The sequence below is a fragment of the Leptopilina heterotoma genome, unplaced genomic scaffold (assembly GCF_015476425.1).
Source record: "Leptopilina heterotoma isolate Lh14 unplaced genomic scaffold, ASM1547642v1 Lhet_142, whole genome shotgun sequence".
NCBI lineage: Eukaryota > Metazoa > Arthropoda > Insecta > Hymenoptera > Figitidae > Leptopilina > Leptopilina heterotoma.
The window spans coordinates 952090-964007 of NW_025110861.1; the positions used below are offsets into that span (position 1 = coordinate 952090).

At 30.6% G+C, this 11918-nt stretch overlaps 1 protein-coding gene across 8 annotated transcripts in view; it reads left to right on the top strand.

Moving 5' to 3' along the window:
- The window catches only part of LOC122498168 (host cell factor 2-like), a 71038-nt gene extending 63096 nt beyond the window's left edge, over window positions 1–7942 (top strand). For 7 of the 8 annotated variants that reach the window (XM_043605786.1, XM_043605790.1, XM_043605783.1 and 4 more), the window contains 5 exons: window positions 4214–4370; window positions 5076–5372; window positions 5480–5790; window positions 6081–6403; window positions 6490–7942. In XM_043605786.1, the coding sequence (XP_043461721.1) occupies window positions 4214–4370; window positions 5076–5372; window positions 5480–5790; window positions 6081–6403; window positions 6490–7147 (1746 nt within the window). In that variant the 3' untranslated portion in view covers window positions 7148–7942. The remainder of the gene's footprint in view (window positions 1–4213; window positions 4371–5075; window positions 5373–5479; window positions 5791–6080; window positions 6404–6489) is intronic. The other variant, XM_043605791.1, reaches the window with a different exon arrangement.
- Window positions 7943–11918: the final 3976 nt, after the last annotated feature.

Consider the following 11918-nt stretch of genomic DNA (forward strand, 5'->3'; position numbering starts at 1 on the left):
TACCACCCACTTTTATCACCTCTGGGTCAATATGATAAAAATTTTACTACATGTAAGTGGGAACCCAATAGAAGAATGACAAAATACAAATGACTATATTTGGTATCTGCTATCCAGACAAAGACTTCGGATCAATATAGCTTTGATTCCAAGAAACTAAGCATTCAGTTTTTAACTTTACAAAATATAAAATACGTCGCGATGACGTGACAGTGCAAACACTGTGAACAAACCAAATGAGAGCTTATTATGTGTATAAAAATAAAACGAAATAAGAATTTAATTAACAGAATCGCTTTTAAATTCATACTTTTATCTTTCAACAAAGAAAAATTTCGAATCAAGGATGTAAACATTTAGAATATGGATGAGTCTGCTTTGACGAGGGCGTAAAAATATCGATCTGATGGTGCAGTATGTGGCATAAAAAGTGTACGGTCAATTACTTTATCAGAACGCGATGTTTTAGTGACTTGCAATACCAGTTTCCGCCACGGGTAATCGAATCCCGTCTTTATTCGTATTTCCATTTGCCAAAATGAATGAACGTTTCCGTTTAAGTAGTGGTATTGGAACAGTTGTCGTTGGCAATCCATCAGAATGATAGAGTGCAAAAATTTTAGTTAAATTATTCAAACCTTTTAAATAACACGCCTGCTCATCGTCAACAAAAAATATGCTTCTGATCAGCAATAGCAATGAACCGAATTTGGTAATTAAAGGATTGTATTTCTGTAAACTGTGGACAACAATTATTTTAACATTCAAAAGTTTCTAGCAAATCTGATTAAGTTTTAATTTTTTAAGTTGTTTTTGAAAGTTGACATCAGGTTCCTGATCAGCACCCCTAAAAACCGAAGAGTAACAATAGTTTATAGCAAATCCATCCGAGTTTTCATTTTTTCGTCCGCTATTTTGGATTCGCCATCTTGGATTTTTAAAAACTGAAATCAGTTTCGTGATCGCCTAGCTAGGCCTAGTTATTGTATAATTTAGGCAGTAATTTAGTTACCCATTTAAGACCACCAAGGACCGTGGGAAATATATAAATAAATAGAATCTTAAATAATTTTTTTTTTTAAACTTTATTCCAAACTGTCACTAACATCAAAATGTTAAAAAATATTAATATTTTTAAATCAGTTTTAACAATGTATTCGTTCTATTTTACTTAATAATGAAAAATTAGATTTTAAGTGAATTTAAATTTCAATTTAACAGATTAGAAATTCTCAAATTATAAGTCAGTCTTTTTTCGCTAAAACATAGCATGCCTATAAGCAGTACTTCATCGTTCACTTGAGCGATAAACGATCTCCAACGCTTCTTTCGTGCACCTCTTTCATGCAAGTTGTAATTGCATGAAATGAAATAAGGATTATATTTTCAAGGGTATAAAGAAAAAATACACATTCAAGTGTAGAATAGGGGTTGTTGATTACGAATATGATGTAAAATTTAATTAATCAATAATTTAACATTAATGGCGTCAACTTTTGAGCCTTGAAAAACAAGAATTCCTTGTTTTGATATTATAAATCTCCTAATTACTGACTTAGAAAATCGTAGTCAAGTTTTGACGCCTTTTTCGCATTTTTGCCGCTTCCCAGTAAGAAACGAAAAATTGAAAAGGATTGAAATAATTCAAACTCTGTATGGTGTAGTAGAAATTATCCAATACTTTTGAATGCCATTTCTGTCCAATACTTTTCTATACCATCATAGGACCACGTTTCGTCTAAAAATGAATGCTATTCAATTCTTTTTGTAATTTTTAACAAAGACAAAATTTTTTTCTGAATGCTTTCCAATCTCATCCGAAATTATTACAGCCTGTCATTATATCACTTTTCAATTTTTCATTGGAACCGCGTTTCTGCATGCATTCAAGCAATCTTCTGGATTTTTGTAATTTATAAGATACATACGGTGGCAGATTTTGTAAAAAGTGTTTGTGTTCAAAGAAAAACTTGCTGAAAAATTGATTGTTTACCAATTTAACGTCATTTAAACGAGTCAGGGCCGTTTATTCTGTTAGACAATAAATCATAACCTAAAAATTTCAGAGACCTTTAAACACTTTTAACCCTCTTAACTGATAATTTAATAATTATTCCTTTTTAAAATAGCAAATAAATTCATGAGTGCAGTTATTTAAAAGTAATTGAACATTCTATATGTCAACAATATTAGCATTATATTATTATACTACTGTCGCGGAATTCAGAAGCATAGGGCAGAAATGGTATTCAAAAGGATAGAATTTTTTTAATGCTTCTTAATCTTTGCTTTCTTACTGGGTATTCAAGAGGATTGATATCGTTACTATTTATATTGCTCTCACTGGATAGAAAAGTATTGGACAGAAATGGCATTCAAAAGAATAGAATCTTTTTAATACTTTTCAATTTTTCGTTTCTTACTGGGTTCTGGCACTTCCACGCCCGACTCCAATTCTGACACCCTGCCGCTCAAGTGATTAACATAAATAACGAGAAACACTTGCTATATTTTGCTAAATAAAATTTTATCTTTGCGTGAAAGTGTATACCAATAAATTAGAGAAATTCATAGCATGTACCTTTGCCAACAGAAACTTTCTTGACAAATTTATTTGTCTTTGTTAAAAAAAACAATCATCACCACGATGCCAAGAATTTTTTAGAATTAAGTTATGTGTATCCCCAGTAAGATTGAATAGCCAAGATGTTTTTAATAAATTTTCTAACACAAGGAAGATTAATATGGAAAGTATAATATAGAGAACGTGTGAAATACAAGAATTATTACTTGAAATCTTACATTGAAAATAAATTATAATTATTTTAGCGTATCATGATTGTTCCCCGTTTTACTATATTATAGAAGTTTCCACCAAAGTAATAATTACATACGTGGCATAATTTATTAATTATAAGTACTAGTGATGAAAGATATGGAATACAGTTGATAATATATTTTGTACAGAAAAACTATTTTTACTTCCGTTCACGTCTGTAGTCAGGCAAAGAGTAACTGAACCCAGAACCTTTATTTATTACTTTTCATACCTAAGTTCTGTACCTGAAATATTTGTAAGTTCTTTACCAAATTCCGTTTTATTAGAACTAACAAATGCTTCAACAATATTTACGTTACAAAGGGAATCCAAGTGTTTCCAAACTCTATAATGATATTAAACTTAGTTAAACTGATTTTAATTCAAACCAATCTGTCAGAATTAATATTTGTACAAATTTTGTCAAAAATTGAAACGAATATAAATGTATACAGATGAGTTGTCTTTAAAAGAATTAAAACTTAAAGATTCAAAATAGGGTCTCAATCCTAAAAGTTTCAGTATTTACTATTAATTAATGATAAATCGTCCAAACGCCCGTCCTGCCGGAAGGACGTTCCGAAAAAAAGGCTTTTAAAAAAAGGGAATTCAACTTTTCTTTTCTGGCACTCCTTGGGATTAAAGTAGACGAAAAGACGAAAAAATCCATATTTTTGACTTTTTAAAATAATAATTTAAACCATTTTTCAAAGCCTTCAAACTTGCTATGTTTTTAAACAGTGAAAAAAACATTTTTTCGTAAATTTAATGCAATATCCCCGAAAATCAATATTTTTTGACCGGACAAGTCTCTTTCTCTTCAAAAACGTTCAAAGAATGAAACCTAATTGTTCAATTAAAAAAAAATTCATTTTTAATATTGTTCAGTATATCTGAGTATAGACTCAGGCGTGAGTCCCTTCGAAATTGCTCTATAAAATTAATATGGAAGCAGATAAATATAAAACTAAATATATCGCTGGAAAAGTAATGAAACAAGCTTTCAAATGATGTAAATATCGAGTCTTTAAATTTATAAACCTGGGCGAGGCAGTCTCTTAAATAAAGCGAAAAGCGTCCTGCCGGCAGGACCGGGCTTCGTCATTCTGTGACTAAAAATTATGTGAATTTTTGGAAAATTGAACTTCTTCAAACTACCCAGCCCTTAGTTTTGAACTTACAAGCTCGATATTTATATGCGCTGAAAGCTTGATTCGTTACCTTTCCAATGATATATTTCATTTTTTATTTATCTGAATCCATGTTAGTTTTCTTTAGTGATTTCGGAGGGACTCACCTGAGTCTTTTTCGTCCTGCCGGAAGGACGTTGGACGATCTATCATTAATTATCTTAATGTCAAATTTGCTTATACAGTATTACTTTTTTCATTACAGACAAATTCGTGGAGAAAGATTAGAGCACAAAAGGGATGTGCAGTTCCTAGAGGACGAAGAGGTCATTCAGCGTTAGTACATCGAGGTCAAATGTTAATTTATGGAGGTTATCAAGATTTAAGAGGAAGCTCCCCTGAATTATGGGCTTTTCATTTTGGTAAATTCTAAATTTAATACTTTGTTAAATAATAATTATATCCAAATTATACGTAGACAGTATTCTGACATTATGTATCTTTTTCTATGTGCTTTAATTCTTCATTATTCTATTGGAATAATGAACTCCTTCTATTTGGAATCTCCTCCGATTTTAATCAGGAGGTCCTCCCTTGTTTGTAACCCTTGCAGCTCCACTTTTTTTTCTTAGTAGTTAAGGCTTTGAGATGGGACTAGTAATTACTATAAATCAATTGCCTATTTCTTTATAGAAGCGAACTTCGCGTGCCATGCTACAAATAACATTAAAATTAAGTTACAGCTGGTTTCAGCTTGTAATCGGAGAGTCTTTAGACAACTTCATCTAAGTGTTTTTGGTTAACACGAATATTTAGAACAACCTGTTGCTTTTGATTTTGAAAGGCATATGCTAAAGTGAAACCCTAAGTCAATGTCAAAGTCAAACTTGAATTAGAAGCCAAAGTCAAATTAGAAAATCGCACCTCTAGATAATAGTCTGCTAATTTTGTCTTGATAACCAACAAGTTTTCTAAACTTTTCTAAAATGAGTTTTCTAACTGAGTGCAAGCTGCTATGCAAATTGTGAGGAAAGTTTGCGATACATGTTTGTTATCTGAGTACAATATTATAAGTTAAATTAAATTATAATAAGTACAACTTTCTACTTACGTTTCTTCATTTCTAGAAACGGAATCCTGGCATCTATTGTCATCCAGTGAATGTGGTCCAGCAGCTCGTCATAAACACTCTGCAGTTTTACACGACGACGCAATGTACATTTACGGAGGAATGACAGATCTCCAAGAAAGAAGTGACTGTTGGCGATGGGATGTTCATACAACATCTTGGTGCATATTAAAAAATAAACCAGGTCCAGGACCACTTCATGGACATGCCGCTTGTAGATTACCAAGCTGTATGTTAATTTTTGGTGGGGAAAGTGGAGGTCTTGCTACTAATGAACTTTGGAGGTTTCACTTTGGTACGTATTGCAAAAAGTAATTTGTTAATTTTATCCGAAAGAACAATAATTATAAAGATAAATATTTGTAAAAGAAATAAATAAACATTTGATTACACGAATTTTAGGAACTGAAACATGGGAAAAGCTTGCAGTTCCGGGACCAAAGCCTCAACCAAGAGCAGAAAGCGTTGCACTCGCAGTTTCTGAACTCGTAATTCGTGGCAATGGATTAGACAATTCTAGACCTAGACCAAGAAGTCAAAGGCCCAGACCTCCTTGCAGTCGAATATCTCCCAATGAAGCGCCAACGCGACCCAGTTTCCTCCGAGAAATATCAAAACTGTCTCAAATTAATTTATCTAGACTAAGTCACCCCAACAAGTGCAGCTACTCCGTACTAAGTGGTCACGATGATATCGAAGAAAGTCCTAATGATGTAAGTACTTTGAAAAAGTAGCAAAACTCGTTTTATTAATATTTTTTTATAATTTCATTTTCTAATTTTAATAATCTAGTTTCAATTGTATTTATTTTTCTGGCATGTACGTTTGATATATTTAAAGAGAATTATTAGCATTCTTTATGGTTTTTAAAATCAAATGCTGTTATAAGTGCTATTAGAAATCGATACTTTAAACTATAAGTTTGTCTCAGTTGTCATTTTAGTTTTGAATTAATATTATTTACCGCGAAAATAGAGCCTGAATGAAGCTAGCCTGCCTGCAGGCAATTTCTTATTTTCCATTTCAGCAAGTGGATGTGGAAATTGTGGAGCCGTCGACGGGAATGGTCAAGTCCCGAAGTGCCAACACTTTAGCCAAAAGACGTCAGAAGATTTCAGAAATGCCAAAAAATTCCGATCAATCCTATTCCGGAATGACAAGGGATCCAATCTCTGTTCCAAATTTTAGAGCTCTCACCTTGCCAACACCAGTTTTAACACCAGTCGAAGCTTCTAGACTAGTTTTTGTGGATCCAGACGAGGAGAGTGATGATGATCGAAAAGAACCCCCAACTTCTAGACTAATCGAAGTTCCCGAAGAAGAAAAGTGAGTTATTTTCAATTACATCGAGTGTTATAGAATTTTCGCAGATAGAAAGAAGAAATGATACAATTTTCAATATACTTTTCCAGGGACTTTGCAACAATTCACCAGGCCTGTCAACCAACTCGAGGCGAAAGTTACAGTTCCCATCTGTACGAGGCCGTCCAAACTCCAAAGACTCCAACGACAACAAAAATTCCGACTTCTGCTTCCGTCCGATTTGCCGATCTCGAAGAAGGCGAAGAATCAACGTCTGATTATGCGAGCATAGAAGCAAGAAGTCCTGGCGATCCTCTAGGCGATGATGACTGGCCGAAAAGGACGAAAAATAAAACATCGATATTGCGCGAAGGGCAATTTGGTTTTTGCAATCCAAATTACCTCGGACTTGAGGCAACCAATAATGATGGGAAATTTGCAAAAATGTTAAATAGTCCGCCCGACAGTGTCCTGGAAGATGAGCCTGGAAGATCAGCTTCTCAAACTTTTACAGAGTTGCTCGAGCTGCAGGAAATTAGGCCCAGGGCACCACCGAAAAGCCTGCCTCTTGGCTCGCCTTCTCGACGAGCTGTCAGTGCATCCAGAGCCGAGAGACAAAGGGCCAAATTGGCCGCCAATGAGACAAACCCTCCAGGTCCTGCTCCGCTTTATGTTTTCTTAGTGGGCGGTAAGGAAAAAGGTCAGGTCACTGTTTTCGCAAGGCCTGTTTCTCTTTGGAAACTGCAATTGGCACCTCATATTTTCTAGGGAGCTAAAAATTTGAATTTGTAGGTTTCCAAAGAATCTTTATCGACGCTGAATATTGTGATGTGAGCCAAAGTTAGATAGCAAAATCAGTTCATCTTTTTGATACGCTGGCAAAAATGCAATGTTAAAAATTGTTAATTTTAAAGGAGTTGGCAATTTTTTAATATTTTTGCCAGACAAATTTAATGCTTCCAATTTTTAGTCAGTTTAAAATACACTTCATTTCTTTTTTAATATGACGAATGTTGATTTTGTGAAAAACACTTATTCTAAAGTAATGTTCTTTCTACATTACTTGTAGTAATGGGGTTTCATCGAAGGGCGCACTGCTACATCAAAGATATAGAATCTGCCGTACAAACTTCCAAAAATTAAAGAAAATATCTCCAATTTTTTCTTTAGGTTTAATTGCTTTAGAAATTCTGTAAAATATAAACATAATCTTTGATGAACCAGTCCTTTTTTTAAGAATGCAGTAGTGAATAATTTAATTTGCTCTAATGCGTTTGTATAAGTATTTGTGAGTTTTTTAGTAAATGGCAGTGAATGTTGCGAGAAGTCAAATGAGAATATCAAAGAAATCAAAGTTGTATTACAATATGGAAAAGCAATAAGCGATAGTATACGTAATAAATAATAAAAATTAGTGATTTTGAAGTGAAATTTTTATTTAAATTTTGTTTTAACAACTTGACGTATAGAGAATACTGAAGGTAAAAAAATAACTATTTTTATCAAGAATAACGTGCATCAAGTTTATATCATACAGTGCCAGAATTTTTGGACAAATATGTCTTTTAGATTTTCTTTTAACTAAATTTTTTTTAGACTAGTAATTTGAGTTTTTACCTCAAAAATAAGAAAGTAATAAAGCTTTTAAATATTACTCAAGTTCTAGACAAAATTTTAATCTGAATTATATCTTAAATTATTCTTGAAATATTATTTTCTATGAAGAAATGAAAAATTTTCAAAATTTCTTGACCTTAAAAATTAACAGGACTTCTTATGGATTAGCGATGAGTTTCTCTAAAATACAAAACATTTTTATGAAATCAATTCCTGTATATAATATTAATTACATAAATTCTGAAAATCGTTTAAGATCATTTGCATTTAGAAATGTGGAGGCAGTTTGATAAGTTTGAAAATAAGTCTTTTAAGCAAATGTGCCACTAGGTAATGATTATTGGTCAAAAGATGAAAACTGACAAATTGTTATTAATTTTTTAATAAAATAATAACTGACGATAAAATTGATGCTGCACATCGAAAGAAAAATAAACCTTCGTATCAATATATCTTCCACACTGAACGTAGGTACTATTTCTTGTACAATTTTCCAATTTTGATGAATTCAATTATTATTTTAACCCTTTCATGCCCCCGAGAAACCCAGCGATTAAATTTTGTTGAAACTTGTTACTCAGGGGTTTTTGGGGTCGCTGATTACGAATATGAAGTCAGATTTTCAAAATTTTGAAAATTCAAAATGGCGGATCCAATATGGCGGACATTTTTTCAAAATTAATCAAATTTACATAAAACTTTTTACTCGGGGGTTTTCGGGGTCGCTGATTACGAATCTAAAGTCAGATTTTCAAAATTTTGAAAATTCAAAATGGCGGATCCAATATGGCGGACATTTTTTCAAAATTGATCAAATTTACATAAAACTTCTTACTCTGGGGTTTTTGGGGTCGCTGATTACGAATCTGAGGTCAGATTTTCAAAATTTTAAAAATTCAAAATGGTGGATCCAATATGGCGGACATTTTTTTTAAAATTGATCAAATTTACATAAAACTTTTTACTCTGGGGTTTTCGGGGTCGCTGATTACGAATATAAAGTCAGATTTTCAAAATTTTGAAAATTCAAAATGGCGGATTCAATATGGCGGACATTTTTTTTAAAATTGATCAAATTTACATAAAACTTTTTACTCGGGGGTTTTTGGAGTCGCTGATTACGAATCTGAAGTCAGATTTAAAAAATTCAAAATGGTGACCCAGAAAGGGTTATTCAACAGAGATATTTAAGGAGATAATAATAATGATTCAGGAAATTAGAAATTTTATACAGGATCCGATTTCATAAAAAATTATCAGTATTTAGAGCAGAATTAATTCTAATGAATATTTATTTACTAATGTTATGTTTGTTAATTAAAACAGTTTCTTTTATTAGAACTGTAAGCAAAGTTCTCTAATTTGAATACTATGAGAGAAAATTTGTTGTAGAAAAAAATTAGTCGACAAATTAAAAATATAACTGATTTCAAATAAATTAAAGAGAATATTTTTATTTTCTTTTTAATGCTAAACGTACAGTATTATGAATAGTGTTCATGGCTACTGAACTCTTCCCTAAATTCTCTAAATCTAAATTTGCAAAATTGCAATAATTTTCAACTACTATTTATTCCAATAATAAGCGTTATTACACAGATGAATCGATGAAATTTTACCGATGTAAATCAAATCAATTTTATCAAGAAGACACCCCAATATAAACATAATTTTAATTATAATTATAATTTAATTAATTTAATTAAATATTTAATTTTAATTATAATTTAATAATATAATTGAGAATTCTTGTGTTTGGTATTTAGAGAGGGTCGACTATGCAATTTTATTTCACTTTGATTTTGAATTCGAGTTGACTTTGAAAATCGAAATATGTTATATAGAAAAAAACAGTTGTAACTTTGAATTTGAAGTCAGATTTAAAAAATTCAAAATGGCGGATGCAATATGGCGGACGAAAATATTAAAAATCTAACGGATTTGCTTCAAATTTGTTACTCAAGTATTTTTTGGCTTCCTAATTTTCAGTAAATTATGACCTCATATTCGCCATCAGCGACCCCAAAAAGCGCCTAGTAACAAATTTCAAGCTAAATTGATTTTTCATTTTTTCGTCCGCCATATTGGATCCGCCATTTTAAATTTTTAAAATCTGACTTCATATTTGTAATTAACGTTAAAAAACGTTTTTACTTTTCCGGGTCCAAAAGTTGACTCAAATTTGATTCCCTGTGTTATCGTAGGTTAAACTCAAATTGAATTCGAGATCAACATGAATCTGACGTTAAAGTCAATTTAAATTCGAAATCAAAATGAATTTGATGTCAAAGTAAAAAATTTGTTCAATGAAAAGACTTACAAATTTTATTAAAATATCTGTATTGGGGTATTTTCTTCCCTTGACAAAAATGTGTTTGAGAACAAATATTATTAAAAATAATTATTTAAGTGTTAAAAAATCATGTTTTGTACTAACAACCAAAGCATCAGCAACACTTTCATCAATATTGATAACATATCCTCAGTGTCTCTGACAGTGAAAAAAAGTCAATATTGCTACAAGTTTTACTGCTGTATATGGGAATTTTCTTCACTACGAAAACTTCATTTGTTTATTTAAGGAAAAATCTATTCAACCCAAAGATTTTTTATAGAATCGTTCAAGAGAATATAGTTCCATCTTATATTAAAAAAACTGTTTTGTTTTTTTAAATATTTGATTGTTGTAAGTTTTTTTTATAATTAATTGATGTTTTTAATATAAAAATCTGTAGCTAGGATTTTAAATATATAATTGTATGTTAGTAAACTTAAGCGTGTAGAAAGACTATAATATGATTTTGTCGTTGAATGAGGATAATGTTTCTGAAAAAGTACAGATAAATATAATAAAATAAAGTGACACAAAGAAAAGTGAATTTTTAAATTTAATATCTAAACATTCGAAATATTCAGTTTATAAGAAGAAAAAATAAAAATTCAAAATTTGTTGAGTTTAAATATCTGCCGATGATTGGTTAAGAAAATAAATTCTAAATCAGAACGACTATAATAAAGATATTAACTGTAAATATCCACTTTTCTCCGCGTATTTATTGCGTCTTATTCTTGTATAGAATATGATAAAATTAATTATTTATTATAATATTCTGTAAGAATATAATATAGTATTGAGTCTAGAGATATTAATTTCTCTAAATAGAACATTATAATATAATTAATATATAGAAACAGATATATAAAACAATTCTAATAATTTTTATGAAATTAATTTTTTTATCTGCCCTTCTCAAAAAAAAACTGATTTAAATGTGAAACATTCTCTTTACTCATACTATATAAGTTACTAGCAAATTAACAATCGCAGAAAATAAAAGTTCATATTGAACATAATTTTAATTTTGTGCATAGTTGTTAATTATTTATTTTATAAAATTGTCATTATTGTAAAAAGGTGTAAACTGATAGCAATCAGATTCATTGGATCAGACGTGCCAAGATAAATATTAGGCTAAAATCACCAGTAAATAGTGTTCAATTCACAAAAAAATCTATTTTTTATTAAAAAAAACCCGCAGCAACTATAGTTACTAATTCTTAATCATAATATGTATTTTAAAGATAATTAACTCCAAGTTGTAACAATTTAACAATTTAATTATTGTCAATCAATATAATAAATAATGTAGATACATCAGTATTAAATAAAGAAAAACTTTCTTTATTTGCATAATGAACTTTTAATTATGAAAAATTTTATTTTTGAAAAATTGGCTCGTCTGCTCCTTATAATATAGGTAAAAGGTAATAATGTGAATGCATTCTTTCTGCCCTTTTATTAAATAACTATAAGTTTATTGTCAAGAGCTTATTAAAGAGATAAATAATAAGTTGCAAAAAAGATTTCATTGAACTTGAAATTTTTAATGATTCGAAAAAAGAACTGCTCAAAATCCGCTTC